Below are 18,880 nucleotides of genomic sequence, written 5' to 3' on the forward strand. Positions count from 1 at the left end.
GAAACTGTGCCTGGGCAGTTAGGGATGGATAAAACGAGAACTTTAGCTACAGTAAATCATAAAGTTCAAAAAATTTTATCCTCTTTTAAAAAAATAACACCTTCACCATTTTTTGCTAAAAACTTTGTGCATATGTGTATATTGAATCGCCAAAGTTTCATCAAGATTCGTTTGCAACTTTCCGAGTTATGCTTCAGTAAAATTGGCCTGTTTTTAATCTGAAATCGGCTATATCTTATTAACTCATAAAGATAAAGCAAAATAGTCTTCTGCAAAAATATTCTTCTCTTACGTATACAAATTTTTGTAGAACATCATATTAAGCTATCTGTTGAGATAAATGAGTTATAAGAGGAAATATGATTTTACGGGTCGTCCATAAACAAAGGTCCACTGCTAACAATACGTAAGAATTAGAAATTTGGAATGTTTAGAAAAGTTACAAGAAATTAATCTATCTTTAATGTTTTGAAACTAAGAAATGGAAAACAAACTTGTTTAAAAAATTATTACTTGAATTGTTGTTACGGTATCATCTGATCATTGGACGACCGTTTCAAAAGATGCATCATGTTTTCATTCAAGAAGTTGCAGAAGACTTCATTGAGCTAGAATATCCCGTTAAGGCGCAATCATTTTTGTCCGTCTAAAATCGCTTTTTGGACCATAGTGCAATGTAATGAGTATTATATGACACAGTCCTACGTCACCCTTTCGCACAACCCTTAGGGCTGTTTACCTTGTCGTTTTTATTCTAGAGTTGTGATATGTAGAGAAATTTAAAGCAAACGTCTCCGTTTAAAGCATAGCAAAGCATTTGGTCGTGATTATGCCAAAATAATTGAAGGACCAATTTTACAAAAATTAAGTTATTTACATCACTGTACGCGAAAAATGATAATTTATCGACTATAAAATGACCGAATTATTCGGACAGTTAACATCAGATTCAAAAAATAAATCTGTGTAGCAGACCGCAAAAAAAACGTAATTGCATTGAACCACAGCGAACTATAACCCAACAGCATGACATCAGAAGATAGGGATCGTGTTATCCTGAAAGCAAGCTTTCCGATTTATCCGACTCTTTATTAATTTTTTCAGCTCATAGAAACAGTTGTCGGAATCTGAAAAGTAAGACAGCGCAACGGCTATCTTGTAGTATAAATCAGTGTTCAAAGAGCTGATCTGCGTTTTTCAAGATTATCAATCTTTATCTCAACTAGTGATTGATATCAGAACTGAAATTGAAAACAGTTTACAGCCCTCGTTTTTCTCATAATCAGAATTGCTGTCGAAGTTGTTCCGGACTGCACTGGTTCGTTACCCATTCCGGAGCGTTTTTTCGGCTCAGGTCCGATGCAATAGCAAATATATTTATTCGTTGACTTAGTGTACACATTGTTCACATGAAGTATTCCACCACGCACACATATAAAGATTTTTTGACATTAGCTGGGGCCCTCGCTGAAGCTGTCTGCAGTAGGAATAATATCAACAACATTAAATTTCAAACTCCCGGATCCTCCCCTCCACTCTTTGCTCCCCTCTCACTCCTACATAATCGATCCTCAGCTAATGTCACTCTCGTTAGTGACGAAACCGCAAATTACTTCATTGTTTCCGCCAGAAAATGTTCTTAGTAAGGGTTACCAATAAATTTTTGAAACCGCGCGCTTTTTAGAACCATAGACATGAGGAAATTCTAATCTAACCACGTGCTTCGTTGTATGCATTTGGGTCTGCCTTTGAAAAAAACATCATAGTATTCTGTGCCACGGTGGCACATAGGCAGTAAGCAGAAATTGAAAAAATATACCTAACGATCCACACAGTTTAGATCGGTTGTCGAGTGATAACCGTGCTTCGAAACAACAACTCGATTCGCTCGACGAGTGAGAGTATGCTGAATCAAACGACAATATTCTCAGGATCGCTCCATTCATGAACTGAATCGAATCAAACTAGGGTAAAGAACTAGTTTTAAGCAGTCTAAGCGGGTCACTGATTGTTTTACCTTATTACAAGCGATGGGTTGACTAAGTGGGGGATATCAGCATACCAATCTTCTTGCTATCTTTAGTTCTTCAAGCTGTTACCATTGGAAGACACTATTGTTGAGCTAAACTTTTGATTTTTTGCTTTAAAAGTTGGAGCGGCGGAACTAATTTTGAACAGACCGAACCTATTTTCACCCGCAAGGTGCTTTTTTAAGCAATCCTGATATCTGAATTTTTTTACGTCCCCTTAAAAAATCCCTCGAACTTTTCCCCCTATTCAGTATGTTCGCGTTCCTATCCGCGACCTACTAATCGGCCTCTGATGCGTAATCGGCATAGCGTATCGGCATAGATACGTAAAATGCCATCTGTCTAAATTGTTTATCGGGGCATACACTCACCGCACCGTTCGGCAAGCGGTATTCGTCGTCTTTTTTATTCTCTGGTGTTCTTATGGGAAACTGCGAGTTTGACGTCTCACTCGCTGTTCATAAGGATGGTGGGAGAACAAAAGAGGTAAACATAGCAGTACAAACGATCCGACTCAGAACAGTGTTGTCAATGCAAATAACATTGAAACACATCGTTGCTTTATTAAATCACTGAGAAATTCTTCGAAAATTATTGAAAAAGCTGTCTTTTGTGTTGTTTTTAATAAAGAAAAATTAATTATGAACATACATTTCTCTTGAAAGTATTGAACCACGTTTTCACCATAGGAGGTTTCAGTTAAGTTCAAACTTAAAATTCTTATTTCCAGAACCGAAACAGTGTCTTGGCAACACGATAGTTCATCAGTTGTGCTGCAGCTGCTGCTACTGGTGAACAGGTTCCGTCAATTCAGAATTTGTTTTCAGTTTTGTTAGAAAATAATAAAACTTTCGGCTAGTGACAAAGCCTTAGATAATAGAAAAAAAGAGAGTGAATAATATGGTAGGTGACAATTGAGCGCTTGACTTTTAGAGTGGTTGTAATCAGTGCTGAAAATGTGATGGATTCGTTAGTAGCGAGGTGGCGATTGCCTTCAGCAGCTGAAAAATGTACGATTTTGGACAACAATTTTTAATTCATCATATTTCTTGTAGGAAACCCAATAAATTATATTTGTGTGAATCAAATGTATGGTTAAGTGATTTATGAAGATGATCCTATCAAAAGATTTTGAAAATATGAATAAAAAAGTGCATTTTCGGCTCATTTATGTTCAACTGATTAAAATAGGTGACACTGCTTAACTCGTTCCTTACCCTATCTAGGTTGCTGTGCGTTTTTTGTTTTTTTTTTTATTAGGGATATTTCATCTGACATAAAATATTGTCTACATGAATAAAATCTTATACTAAATTAAATCTGCGTAATCTCTGCGCAAACAAGCGCGACGGTTCACCAAAGTCAAACAATTCCTCCGCATTCGAAAAGGTCCTTACACATTCAGTAATTGGTTCGTTGTATCCAAACACAGTCCGATGATATTGGGTCTGCAGTAAACCCGTCGAGCGCAGGGATCGTTGTGAAGCGCGAAAATTGATCATTGATAGTAAGTTATTTATTTTTATTTATTTTTATTTATTTATTTATCTGATAGCGTAAGGTAAACCTTTTTGTATGCTATCTCCGAATGTCACAGTTATTATCATATACATAATTTGTATCATTTTATAAATTCTAAATACATTACATACTAACAATTAATTTAATGACGTTTAAAAAACTCTAGGCAGCCCCTCTTAAAATCTGCTTCCGTTGACGATTGTTTGACCACAGTGGGTAAAGAATTCCATATTGCAACACTTCGTACGAATAGTGAATTTGAGTAGCTGTTCGTGTTATTGCGCGGAATAATCAGGTTTTGGAGGCGACGTCCTTGAGTTGGTATCAGCTTCTGAAAGAGTGTTGGCGGCGAGCACGATGTGATCAGTTTACGCAGGAACAGGCAGGAACGGTAGGCATATAGAGAATCAAGGGGGCAGCCAATTAGATTTCTCTGCAGGTGACTCACATGAGCATAGCGGCTAAGTCCATACACGAAGCGTACACAAGAGTTAAGGGCAACACGTAGTCTGCTCATGGAATTAGCACTTGGATTGACATGCAATATATCCCCGAAAAGGAAATGTGGCAGTATCAAGGCCTTGAACAGCCTAAGCCGTATGTCGATGGGAGCAGCAGGTGCACAACTATGAAGCGAACGAAGGCACGCGTAGATTTTTCCGCATTGCTGGTTGATAAGGCCATCCCACTGGAGATCAACTTGAAACAAAAAACCAAGGTTCATCGCTCGATCCGTCCAGTCAATAGCTTGGCCGTCCAATATAACAGGTGGCAACAAATCCATTTGCGTAGTATTCCTGCGTCGTCCTCGAATAAACATAGCTTTACTTTTAGCTTGGTTAATGTGCAACTGATTTCTTAGTGACCACTCTGCAATTCTGGTAAGGTCTGTATTCACCAAATCGACGAGATCTCGTGAACAAACACCAGGGCGGCTAACATATAACTGTACATCGTCCGCAAAAAGCTGAATGGAACAGTGCCGAGGTATTGTTGGCAAATCGTTCACGTGGCAACAAAAGAGTAGTGGGCCAATCACGGAACCTTGTGGCACACCGGAGGTGCAGTAACCTACTTCGGACTGTAAGTCTCCACAGAAAACAATTTGCGTTCGTTCATCGAGGTAGGACTCCAACAAATTCACTGCAGAGCTTGAAAAATTAAACTGCGTTTCCAGCTTCGAGCACAACAACCGGTGAGGAATAGTGTCGAATGCTTTAGAAAAATCAAGTAGAAGTAGTAGAGCAGATCCTTTTTTGTCTACTGTGCTTGCCAGAGCATCGTACACACGAAGAGCTGCAGTTTGTATGCTTTGGCCTTTACGGAAACCCGCTTGGAACTCCGACAATAAGTTGTTATCCGTAATGTACGCCGACATCTGGTACTTCAACAGCTTTTCGAACGCCTTCGACAAAGCACTCAGTATACTGATAGGGCGAAGGTTTGAAAGCGTATTAATATGAGCTTTTTTCCTTAGCGGTAGCACCTTAGCTTGCTTCCAGCAAGTCGGATATGACGATGTTCTTATAATGCTGTTGAACAAGTGAGTGATTTGGTGCACGAGCAACGGTAAAATTAATTTCAAGAATTTTATCGGCAACCCATCTAGTCCGACAGCATTAGATTTCACGTCCCATATGGAATTTATAACTTCCCAATATTGCACCGGGCGAAATGAGAAACAATACTGTGAATTACTTGTTGTTCTAATATTCTCATCAGTCCCACTACGAATGTAACTTGACAAGAAGACTTGGTTTACTTCATCTGGATGAAATTCACAAACTGTAGACGATTTATCTTTTCCCGCACCGATGCTTTTCACCCGCTTCCATAGGACTTTGGACGAAATTTGAAGTTAGGGGCGTCAATTTCACCATTAATAACTTTTGCTACAAATAATGCCTGTTGCACCTTGCGTCTATGTTCTAGTGTGTCTAGGTCGAGTAAACGGCATCTGTCTGCGTATGGGGGCAAGTCGTCAGGATTTCGCCAAGGGAGGTGTCGCAGTGCTAGTCGGACAAACTTCCGTTGCACACGTTCAATGCGCAGGTTCCAAGTTAGCTGCTTTGGAAACCAAACTAGGCTGCAATTTTCTAATAGCGGACGAACAAGGGCGCAATACAACGATTTAAGACAGTGGGCATCCTTAAAATTCCGACCAATCTTAAAGATGAATCCGAGTTGCCGTGATGCCTTGGAGATAATTGATTCACGATGCACATTGAACGTCATTTTTGTGTCCAGCAGGACTCCAAGGTCGTTAACTCGGTCCACTCTGCGTAACTCAATACCATCAACGGTGTAACCAAAAAGGATCGGGTTTTTAATGCGGTGAAAGCTCATAACTTCACATTTGGCAACGCTTATAATCAGCCAATTTTGTTTGCACCAGCTCGTAAACAAATCAAGCAAACCCTGCAGTCGACGGCAGTCATCTATATTTCCTATCGAGGCAAATAGTTTCAGGTCATCGGCGTACACTAACCTACAGCCAGTACCCAAAAGCAGCGCAATATCGTTGAAGAACAACAAGAAAAGCAATGGTCCCAAATTACTGCCCTGAGGAACTACAGACTTATTAGTAAACACAAATGAAACAGCATAAAACCATGCTGAGCCGTTGAAATGTAATTCCTAGTGCAGGACAGCATCACGCTACTCACTATTATTTCAAACAGTTTTGATGATGCAGAAAGACTGGTGATTCCACGGTAATTCCTCACATTGTGTCGATCACCCGATTTGAATACCGGGAACATGAACGACTGTTTCCAAATGGCGGGAAATTTGCCTTGTTCAAACGATTTATTAAAAATAGAACATAACGGATTGGCCAACACTGCAATGCAACGACTCAAAACTACGGCTGGGATACCATCAGGCCCCGCAAAAAAGGAGCGCTTTAGTTTTTTGGCGGCAGTTATCACCATGTCAGTAGTAATGGTAAACAAACCCAAGTCCACCAAATCGGCCGGAACAGGTGCAGCAGCAATTCCAGCAATACTATCGGGAGCAGTTTCATCAGCGAAAACTGAGGCGAAGAATTTCGCAAACATCTCGCAGGAGTCAGAGATTGAGTTCGACTCAACGTCGTCGTAATACACGTTGGAAGGGATAGAGGAACATTTCCTTTTAGAGTTGACAAAGTTCCAGAATTTTTTCGGCTGCTTCCGAAAATCGGACTGCACACGCAGTACATACAATTTGTATAATGAAGCATTCAGACGGCGGTATTTATCACTGGCAAGCTTAAAATTGCGTCGAGTCAAAGCTGTTCTCCAACGGCGAAGGGCACGCTGGGCGCTGTTGCGTAAACGTTTCAGTTGTCGGAGGCGAGGAGTGCACCATGCGGGGGTGGCTGGTCGTCTTACAAACGGCAAATGCAAACTCAACCACTGAGATATGGTATTGCAAAACTGTGCAGCAATTTCATCAACATCTTCACCAACAAATAGAGAACTCCAATCAGTGCACGTTAAGTATTCATTCAGGGCAGCGAAATCGATTTTCCTATAGTTCAATTTGCTCACATCATCACCAAAAGCATCTCCAATGGCAGTATTGTTGTGCACTGGCAGTGACAAAACAAGAGCAGGGTGGCGCGGATCGATAGGCACCAGCGGAGTGATATAACTATCAACCGTAAGCATGCAATCCGAAGAACAAAACACTAGGTCTAGAATACGGCCGAGATAGTTTCGCTGCGTATTTACTTGAGAAAGGTTCAAAAAATTCATTCCGTCTACCAGTGCGGCACTAGCACATGTCAATTGGGATGTACGGATATTTCGAATCGCATCGTCGGCTGGTTCTCACTCAATGCGTGGCTGGTTAAAATCGCCACAAACTATTAAATTATCGTGCTCCACACAAGCATCACACAGCTCACAGACGGACGAGATGTGCATGTTGACGACATCGGCTACTCTTGCTTTCTCAGGCGGAATGTACACACAACAAAGCAATAGTTTTTTCCCCCGAACAGTAGCACTTGCACATACCTGTTCCAGACTGTTACCGTTCATTGTCCGTACGATTGAGCTGGGGAACCGCTGCGCAACGGCAATCAAAACACCACCGAAAGCAGATTTATTGCTGTTGCTCGGGTTGCGGTCGCAGCGAAAGACGTTGTATGATGTGCCAAATAGTTGAATTGAATGTATACGGTCGTCAAGTCCGGTCTCGGTTAAAAATATAACGTCGTAGTTGCTCTCCGTAGTCGACAGGAAAAACTCGTCAATTTTTGTTCTTAGGCCACGGACGTTTCGTACATAAAAAGAACATTCATCAGGTACCGATTGCTCGGAATTAATATTGATAGCAGAATACTTGCCTATACTAGCAAGCTGGAAGACCCCTTCTCCGTTCTCATACACAGGACCGGGACGGCTGATGAGCGCTGGCTGCAGTGGCGCGACTGTGATGAGTGGATTAGGGGCTTCCAAATTGCCAATTTCGGTGCGTCCCGGGTCAGATCCAGTCAATACAAATCCAGTACCAAAACGATTAGACACGGTGTTGATTGTAGCATTCTCACTAATTAGTTTTTTGGCTGATCCACGAATTCTCGAAACAGCAGTCCTGTTGGCTACGAAGCGGGATCCAGTGCAATATTTTTCAGATCCGGATCCAGTCCAATTTTGTAAGAAACATATGAAAAACCAGAGGTATCCATTCCTTTCTTCACGAGACGAATAGCAATAGCAGGCTCAGTTGTATTAAGGCAACGAGAGACAATTTTTTGTATATCGTTGTCGGTTAGTTGTGGATTCAGCCCCGACAAATATAACCAGAACCGTCTCTGTACTGCGACGGTAGCAACGGATGGCACTGAAAGATCGCTTAGATCGATATTGTTTTCACCACGATCTGATTGAGCAGCAAACGGAACCCGCTCGGCGACGCTTCACACTCTTACTTGGCCACACAGGAGTGGTCTGCAAGGTAGAAGGTGTTTCATGATCAGCGTACATCGGCTTGTTAGACAAGTTGACGATTTTTTTGCTTAGGCTATCAATGACATCACACAACTTTTGAACCTGCACCGGTAGCTCGGTGAGAGGTTGCGATTGTGTTGGCACGTTCAGTTGCAAATCTGCCACGTAAGCCGAGATAGAGCGACCATTGAGCACTTCTCTACATGTTGGGCAAATAAAAATCATTTTTCCTTGCGAGAATAGATCCTTGCACACTCGACTGTTGAAACCACAGCATTGCTGATTAATGTGGAAGCTAGTTTCACAAAAGCCGCAACGGATCGGTTCGAGATCGTTGACGCTTTGTTGACATTCTCCACACTGTTGCTTCTCCATTCTGTTTTGGTTCCGAAATTGGCGCGGATGACAACTTAACGAAGAATATTAAAACAAAAGCTGCCGGTCGATAAACTGAAGCGTATCGCAAAAATAGATTTATTCGTTTGCGGGCCTAAAATAACTAATCAGATGCAATTTCACAGCGTGCGGCTAGTACAAGTGATGCAGATTTACTATATGCGAAAAATAAAGCGACTTGGGTAAATTTAACACTTTAAAACGCGAAAACTTAGCAGCGAAAAATCAAAGCGGTTCACTTGAACTTAACGAAACAATGATTTAGTAACACTATTTTCATAGAGACTAGCGGGCAGAGGTGGGCACAATTCCGCTAATCCGCTAACAGCTAATTAGCTCAGCTAACATTTTGGTTAGCGGTTAGCGTTTTCGCTAATTTTTATAACCGTTAGCGTTTTTGTTAGCTTCCGCTAAATTTATGTACCGCTAAATAAACCGCTAACTTTTTTTTGGCAGAAGGAAAATTTGTGGGAAATATCACACAGGCTTCGGTTGAAGGGTTCCAAATTCCAAACTTTTGTACGTACTTTACCAGCCAAGAGCCGGGGTGGCTCTTACCGTATCAAGAATTCCTCTCCATTGTACTTCTGGGGTGACATTGCGATTCTCGTTTCGAGTGATTTTGGGTCGTTTCGCCCATTCGTTTAACGTGGTCGAAACGAACCAAAATCACACGAGAATCGCAATGTCACCCCTGGGTCTTGGGCTACTCGTTTCCAAATCGTTACGCGTCTCGGCACATGCAAGTCGGCTTCAACCTGGTCAAGCCATCTAACTCGTTTGGCCCCTCTATTCCTGGTGCCGGTGGGGCTCTTGTAGAGAACAGATTTTACTGCACAATCGTTCGGTATCCTTGCAATGTGGCCGGCCCACAGTAGTCTCCCAACTTTTTCCAAATAGTGACAACTTATGGTGCATACGCCTATGCCACTCTCCGCTATCCGTTTGTACTCCGCCAAAAATAGTTCGCAATACCTTTCGTTCAAATATGGCAAGTGCACTTCCGTAAACAAAGTTGCTGTCTCAAGTCCGTAGAGGACTACTTTTGTACGCGGTCTCAAATAAATCAATATTTAAAAAAATTCGAGGCCTCCAACATTCACTGAAAACATCAAGGGAGATTTTTCAATTTTCTCGGACATCACTACTTTAATAAATTCATAAGTGTTGGGCCAAGTATCAACGCAATAAAGTTTTCACAACAACCAAGGACAATTATTATCAACAAAATATGTTTTTACAAATTTTCTACCTGCTAATTCCCTTTATTCTGATTTCATTGTATTTTTACTAAAAACTTGAAATTTTATTACTACCTTTGAAACAAAAATTATCTTTTATTGCCGAAATCAGCGCTTTTCGCTTAAGTAATGTTGATTCTACAGTGCTAACAAATTTAGCTGTTAGCGGTTAGCGTTAGCTTCCGCTAAATTGTTGATTGATTTAGCGGTTAGCGGTTATCGAAGCTAACGTTTTGATTTAGCGAATTAGCTGTTAGCGAAGCTAAAATTTCGGTTAGCGGTGCCCACCTCTGCTAGCGGGCAAAGTAATGTATGGAATATTATCGCAGGCAACTGGATCGTGAGTGCTCTTTGATGCGATAATTTGCAACATTGCGCGTATGAGCGAATGCTAATATGTATTGTAACATCTCAAATGAAATATGGCTTCAACTACATTAGACAGCATACTTTTATGTATTTTTTCCTAAAACTGAATAATTTGATTTTTTTACCTAATTCGAATTTTACCTATTTTCCAACGAAAAAAGTTCACTTTTTCACACTCTAAGAGAAACTAATAAGAACCATAACATTTATATGTTCTAATCAATGTTTTTGATTTCTTTTCATACCTGATTTCGGACTCATCAGTCATTGCTGGTGGAGGAACATGCAAAAATGATCAGTGGCAGTGTGATAATGGCTTCTGTATTAATAACGACTTCCGCTGCGATGGTCATGTTGATTGTACTGATAGATCCGATGAGTATAACTGTCCCGGTGAGTACTTATTTTTTGAAACAGACAATAGTGTTTGAAAAGATTTCTACCCTAATAACGACCGGATCTCCTTAACAATATGGTTAGTAGGCTAGTTAGTACCTCATATTAAGATGATGTCCAAGAGATACAATTGGGGCATTCCATCCTAAATGACGAAAAAACAATATTTTTTTTAATTTGTCATTTTTCGTTTAGATGAAACTTTGCATGGATGTTATGTAATAAAAAAGATATCATTTTACATTCATTTTACATTTTACAAATACATCAGTTATTTTTTTAAGATCTCAACCGCTTTTTCAAAAGCGCCTAACCAAAAATGCAGGTGGTGCGGTTTTCCGTACAAAGCGACGTGTTCGAAATAGAGCTGCGCTGGAGCGAGTGATGTGTTGCGTGCAGGGCCCGGCATCGTCGAAACAAATAAATGAAACAGACTTTCTCTTACCTTCGCTTCATACATGAAGTAACTTGCTTCATTTGTTGAACAGAACGTTTCAAGCGAGCTTCAGTTGAAGTTGGTGGCTGTTTCAATTGACGACGCCAGAAAGTCAGGCACGATTTGTCGACATTGACTAGGTTAACTTTAATATGCGTTGCATTGTAGGAAATATTACTCAAATTCAAATTATTTGCATTCAAAGTTGCTGGCCTTCCTCTGAATATTTGATAGAAAAGTACATATGAAAAGTTGAAACCGATCGTCATGATGAAGTGAAACCCGTTTCACTGACGCTGGCTGAAGCCAGTATGAAACTGAAGCGGTGCTGCTTCTGTTGAAACCGAAGCTTTACTGCTTCATTGTTGAGTGACGCTATGCAATTGAAGGTGACGTAGTCGGGCCCTGGTAGCGTGCGTGTTTTGGGGGCACTCTCTTTGCTCAACGTGTTTTTTTATTGATTAATTTTTATGAATCCCTTTTTTTGTGTAGCATTTACTAATCCCAGAATGCCGCCTTAATTAGTATCGATAAATCTAATATCGATGCTTCACGAACGATACATCGACAGTATCGATAAAGCCGTGGATTTGATATTGATATTCAATTATCGTTACTTTCGGGAATTTTGCCCAATCCTATAAGGTACAATACGGAATAATCTTTCGTGTCCTATCATGTCGGTTACAAATTACAATAAACCATGGTACACACACATACAGAACAATTTGGCGCGTACTGATTTGACAATCGAATTCAGAAAAAAATTATACGCTAAGCCCTTCGGAATTTAGGTTGGTCTGGAGAGATGCCCGATTACAAGTCGTTATGCATGCTGATTGGAACGGAAAGCTTAGAGAGCAGACGACGTACCACAGATGCTCTTTTCTTAAAGGATCTGCTCAGCGGCAGGTATAACTCGCCGTATCTATTGAGTCAGATAACCGTCTACGATGGACGTTCTTCGCTGAGGATGGTTAGGCCTTTTCAATTGACAGATAGAGTCCAAAACTTTGCTAGTAACGAACCAGTGTACAGAATGATGTCCATATTTAATAATCATCGAGATATTGTTAAAGTTCAAGTGGCAAAGCAGCAAATTAAGTGTAGTTTTAGATTGTTTTATGTAAATTTTCTGTGATAATTAATTAGTTTTAATCATGAGAACGGGGAAGCCTACAATCAGTTAATCAATAAATAAATAATAAACAAACTAGTGACAAGTTAGGCGGTGCGCCCAAAATAACGCAAATATGCGTAACGGAACATGAGTGAAACGGAATACTAAACATACTAAATAACGTAACGTAACCTAAATCATACTACAAATTAAATATTTCATACTAACTGACCCGGCAAACTTCGTACTGCCACCAATTGAACGACGAATTATATGACGTAAATTGTAAATTTCGGTTGTAGATCCCGGAAGGCCGAGTGTCATATACCACGAACTGAGCAAAGTCTGCTTTTTTATAACCGACTTTTTACAAAGTCGCGAAATTTCACCTACCCTGGGCGGTGGCCAAAGCTCGGTGGATCTGCACATTTTTTTACATAGAATTATCATCTGGGATATATCTTTCGTCTTGACCCAGGAACTGACGGACAAATGCACAGGTGCTGAATATCGCTGATTTCTGGCTCGCAGCTAGCTGTCGGTCTACTCTCAACATCTTCAGGTCTTCCAGCAATACTTTCGGAACCACTCCGGTTGCGGAAAGCACTATCGGAACTATCCTTGGGACCTCTTCTAATCTCCATAACTCTTTCAACTTCACTGCCAGCAGACGATAGTTAACAATTTTGTGACCGTGTGTTGACACCAAATTACGGCTCAGTGGAATGGCGACGTTGATGATGGTTACTATTCGTCTACCCTTGTCGTAAACCATAATGAACGGTCGGTTGTGATGAATAAAAAGGTCCGTCAGAACGGTGCGGTCCCAATACAGCTTGAAACGGTCGTTTTCTAAGACGGAACCTGGTTTGTAGCGGTAATTTGGTACATCTTCCTCCAACAAACCACATTGCAGCGCCAACTTCTGGTGCAGTATCTTTGCTACGTTGTTGTAGCGTTCTGTATAGGCTACATTTGCTAGTACTAAGCAGCCAGCTATAATGTGGTCGATGGTTTCTTGTGGTTGATGGTACATTCGGCATTCATCCTCTTCATCCTGATGCCAGACATACCGTCTTCAATTTCTCGGCGGCGTAATCCCGTCTTGAATGGCTATCATGTTGGATACGACCACTAGAGAGAGTTCACCACAGGAGAGCCATAAGTTCGACATGACCTTGTCGACATAAGTCCCATTCAATTGGTCAAGGTGAGCACCATGTACTGCTCTCTGCTTCCAAGATGCGAGCTTCTCTTCCATCGACATTAGAATGCATCTGAGGTCGCAGTCTGGTTGCGCCAGATGTAAAGCGCTGTAACCCCTATCAGCGACACAAACAGCTCGGTATTTTCCATGTCGAGTTGCGATTTCTACGAAATATTCACGCATCTGATGCACCTGAGCAACTCTCAGTGCTTGAATGTCGACTATTCCTACACCCCATTCTATTCGTAATAAAGTAAATCTCTCCAGTACCGATTGAGGTTGGCACATACCCACTTGTTTGAATTCTCGCTCACCCTCCTCTCAAGATCTTCTAGGTCAGTTTTGTTCCACTCCACTACTCCAAAACTGTAAGTTAACAAGGGCATGGCAAATGTATTCAGTGCTCGTACCTTATTTCCCGCGTTGAGGAAAGACTTTAGCACATGGTTCACTCGACATAAAAATTTTCCCTGCAGCTCTATCTTGATGTCGGTGTGGCGAATACTGGTGAACTGCCTGAAACCAAGGTATTTGTACGATTCACCACAAACCATATCCCTAATCATCTCCCCATCGTAGACCTCGTAGCCATCAAAACTAGTCAAGCGCCCTGCTTGAAGCTGTACTGATCTATTTTTGGATAGGCTTTACGGGTACTTTATTTTGGTCACTTCTATTTGATTTTGTTGTTGTTGTTTTATTCGTCAAGCATTTGTAGACTACATACAATAATATTATTATTACAATGTTTACTTAATGGAAACTTTTTCGGCTTCGCAGTCGCAGTAAATAAGCAGAAAAAACGGTGTTTTTCTCTTCTACCAACGTTTCGAATAATATGTATTCTTTATCAAGGCTCTAAAATAATCAAAATAATCAAAAAACATTTTTCAATTTGTTCTTACAAAATTAATATAAACTTTTTTACCGAGAATGGACCATTTCTTTGTCAAGTGGTTCATCATTGCACGGTCACTATATCATCGCACGTACATATTAGCCTAACAATATTTAAAAAGAGAAACAATATTAACAACTAGGAACAAATTTTACAAGCATTAAACTATTACAATATAATTTTCAAACACACTTCAAAACTAAAACTTCGAACTCGTAGCACTTTTTGAAAAAACTAACGAAAAAACAAAAGGATTGCTGTAATAAAAGAGTTTACATGCAAGCTTGAGTACAATTTTTATTGTGTGCAAGTTTTCGTTGTGCTCAGTTATTTCTACTAGTAGCTGTCACTTTCGCTGTCATCAATCATCTGACGTCGATGTTCATCCAAGATATGAACCTTATCCAGTGCGAACGAGTGATCGTGTTCGATGCTGTGTTGGAGTAGTGCAGTTTTCTCTTTCAGGCGCTCCAGTTCGGCAGTGGTGGATGAGCTGTTAACATGCATGTTGGTTTTAAGCTCATCCAATGGGTACGACGGGTCGCAGCGGCAGGTTTTCTTTATGTGCTTTTGGTAAACCATATATCGTTCTAGAGGTATTTAACAGCTATGAAAACCATCTACAATTTACCTGTGAAAAAGAAAAAGATGGTAGACTTCCATACCTTGACATGGTGCTTGTTCGTCAAGCAGACCAGTCAATAAAGACGAAATGGTATTGTAAACCTATGGCCTCAGGGAGATTTTTAGATTATTTCTCTTGCCACCCATTACACATGAAAATGAACGTAGTCGCTAACTTCATAAGAAGGGTGCGCAAACTGAGCACAAATTTATCTTCCGATGAGATTAAAGATGTCATAAAAAAACACCTAATGGTAAACCACTACCCATTATCACTGGGTAACAGACTGCAGAATAGAGCGGAAAGGAGCATACGAGAGCATCCAGTAGAAACAGCCCAAACAACATACAAACCGATGCCTTATATCGATTTGTTGACAACACGCATAAAAAAATCGTTACGTGTAGATTTTCCAAATGTCACTATAGCCACACGCAACGAACATACCATCAACTGCCTGTTCACAAACACGAAAGATCGCATAGCACCGTTAGATCGCAGCACGTTGTATACAGAATCCCGTGTACTGAATGCGATTCGTGCTACGTTGGCCTTACTACACAGTACCTGAAAACGAGAATGAGCAACCACCGATCTAATATTAAAAAGTTGGATGAGCTTAAAACCAACATGCATGTTAACAGCTCATCCACCACTGCCGAACTGGAGCGCCTGAAAGAGAAAACTGCACTACTCCAACACAGCATCGAACACGATCACTCGTTCGCACTGGATAAGGTTCATATCTTGGATGAACATCGACGGACTGCAGCGCTGAATGTGCTGGAAATGTGCCACATTATCACGACCGATCATACGGTAAACAAACGTAGTGATGTTGAAAACTTAAGCTCAACGTATGCAGCAGTGTTACAAAGTGTAAAGCAGAGTAAGAATAAAAACAAAACATCGGGAAATGTCAGATGATTGATGACATCGAAAGTGACAGCTACTAGTAGACATAACTGAGCACAACGAAAACTTGCACACAATAAAAATTGTGCTCAAGCTTGCATGTAAACTCTTTTATTACAGCAATCCTTTTGTTTTTTCAAAAAGTGCTACGAGTTCGAAGTTTTAGTTTTGAAGTGTGTTTGAAAATTATATTGTAATAGTTTAATGCTTGTAAAATTTGTTCCTAGTTGTTAATATTGTTTCTCTTTTTAAATATTGTTAGGCTAATATGTACATGCGATGATATAGTGACCGTGCAATGATGAACCACTTGACAAAGAAATGGTCCATTCTCGGTAAAAAAGTTTATATTAATTTTGTAAGAACAAATTGAAAAATGTTTTTTGATTATTTTGATTATTTTAGAGCCTTGATAAAGAATACATATTATTCGAAACGTTGGTAGAAGAGAAAAACACCGTTTTTTCTGCTTATTTACTGCGACTGCGAAGCCGAAAAAGTTTCCATTAAGTGAATCACCAGTCGGTAAAAGATTGTAATGTTTACTTATATACTATACATTATTCCTATGGCTAAGTCGTAGTTTAATTTGGATTCTGGACATAGTGATGTCAATTCTTTCGCAATTTTGATTATAAAGGCGCATCATGTTATTGACTGGTCCATTTTTCGCATAATTGGTTTTATATGATTTTTCCATAAATATTTTTCTAGTTCTAAGGTTACGGCTCGGCGCATAAAAGTTTAATTGAGCAAGCAAATCTGCGGACTGGATGCGTTGAGAAATAATGTCATTGATAAAGTAAAGCATTGCTTGTTCGCGACGTTCTTTAAGTGTTTGTATATGGATGAGCATGCAGCGCGCTTCATAAGATGGTAATGGAAATACTGTCCAGTTAAGTTTTCGAAGCGCGGTTCAAAAATTTGATGCCTTTATCTTTACAATTACGTGCCCAAACAAAGCGGGTAAGCGGGGCAAGACCGCCCGCTTAAGCAAAACCACCTGTATAAAAAAAAGTTGTAGCTCAATTTCTAATTTATCTGCTTTAAATGAACAATTGATCTATTACCTACATACAAAAAATAAAAACATAAATATCTGTAATGATTTTCTATTTTTTATTGCGATTTGGAAACACGTCCAAAAAATAGAGTATTTTTTCCATGCGGGGTGAAACACGCCCACTAACGGGGTAAAACCGCCATAGCGTATAACTTTAACAATATTCAACCGATTTTAATGAAACTGGTGGCATTGGATTCATGAATTTATCTAATTTAAACAAATTGAATCAGTTTGCTATCAAACAATACATAGTTCCCCGAGATTCGCAAGTTCGAAAGAGTGTCCGGTAACCACTCGTATTGGAAGAATATCAGTAATATAGGTACCAACAGTCTTGAAATTGATACCGTGTAGTTTCCTTAGACAACAAGATGGATCGGGTTAGGCATCCTGGAGTCAATCTTTAAGGACTAGAGAGGATCTAAGATAAAATATAACACTATGAGTATTAAAGTTCCTGCAATTGATCCGGTAGGTCATTTTTTGGATTCTATAACATTAGCCCGAATACCACTAGCCCGAAAACCACTAGCCCGAAAGCAACTAGCCCGAATAACACAAGCCCGAATGTAACACATGCCCGAATGTAACACATGCCCGAATGTAACACATGCCCGAATGTAACAGTAGCCCGAATGTAACACAAGCCCGAATGTAACACAAGCCCGAATGTAACACATGCCCGAATGTAACAGTAGCCCGAATGTAACAGTAGCCCGAATGCAACACTAGCCCGAATGTAACAGTAGCCCGAATGTAACAGTAGCCCGAATGTAACATAAGCCCGAAAGTAACACAAGCCCGAATGCAGCACGAGCCCAAAGGTAATACCAGTACGAATGTAACACAAGCTCGAATGTAACATTTGGAGCTCCATAACCGCAAGGTTGCAGAATCGGCTGGCTGCGAAGTCTGTTGTATAAAAACAGAAGGTGTACGGAGTGTAGCACCCAAGATTTACTTTCGGATCGGTGTTGCGAAGCCCACACTCGTGTGGTCTAATTTCCTCGCACTCCCGCCCATGAATAGAATTGAGGGCGAAGATGACGAAGAAAAGAAAAAGTAATGCAAAATTTGTATCACAGTTCTTCATTAGCTTCACAGGCAACTGATTGCTCGTGAGTTTTTCGACTCGCGAATAAGCTACGCAGAAAGACGGTGTGAGACTGTACGTTCGCCAATGTGTAGGAAGCCGAATGTCTGCACACAGCAACGGCGGCTGTTTCTTTTACGACTGCGTGAGCGATGTAACCGTTGAATACTATGCTTCTCATACTCTCTCGCGTGTGAGTAGGCATCGTTGACTTTTCGTTCGATTCGCAACATTGCTTTTGGTTTTATTAAATCCCAAGAATACTCAAGAATAAGACACACAACAATAGTAATTTAACTGCTGTTATTAATTGTTATGTAAACTTTATTTGAAAACTAGCCTCGCTCTAACCTAGCCTATAAATACTGATACAAAAGACCGCCGCTTATTCAGTTTGAAAGTCGCAAAAAGCGGCTTCGCCGCTTTATATTTTACAAAAGTTAAATCGATGCGAGGACTAGGGAAAACTAACTAGTGGTCAGTAGACCTAGGAAAACGAATAGACCTAAACAGATGTGATTTCTGAGGGGGGGGCTGCCCCCCCACAGTGGCCGGCGCTTCCGACGGCGGGTCACCGGCGAACACTCGCCGTTGCCTACGGCCGGCTCGCCCTGAATCATCTAGGAA

General features: G+C 40.5%; 1 protein-coding gene across 8 annotated transcripts in view; it reads left to right on the forward strand.

The window, feature by feature from the left end:
* Window positions 1-18,880, forward strand: part of LOC128742843 (basement membrane-specific heparan sulfate proteoglycan core protein) — a 1,551,467-nt gene that overhangs the window by 603,435 nt on the left and 929,152 nt on the right. For all 8 annotated transcript variants that reach the window (XM_053839324.1, XM_053839321.1, XM_053839325.1 and 5 more), the window contains one exon: window positions 10,762-10,890. In XM_053839324.1, the coding sequence (XP_053695299.1) occupies window positions 10,762-10,890 (129 nt within the window). The remainder of the gene's footprint in view (window positions 1-10,761; window positions 10,891-18,880) is intronic.

The sequence above is a fragment of the Sabethes cyaneus genome, chromosome 3 (genome assembly GCF_943734655.1).
Source record: "Sabethes cyaneus chromosome 3, idSabCyanKW18_F2, whole genome shotgun sequence".
NCBI lineage: Eukaryota > Metazoa > Arthropoda > Insecta > Diptera > Culicidae > Sabethes > Sabethes cyaneus.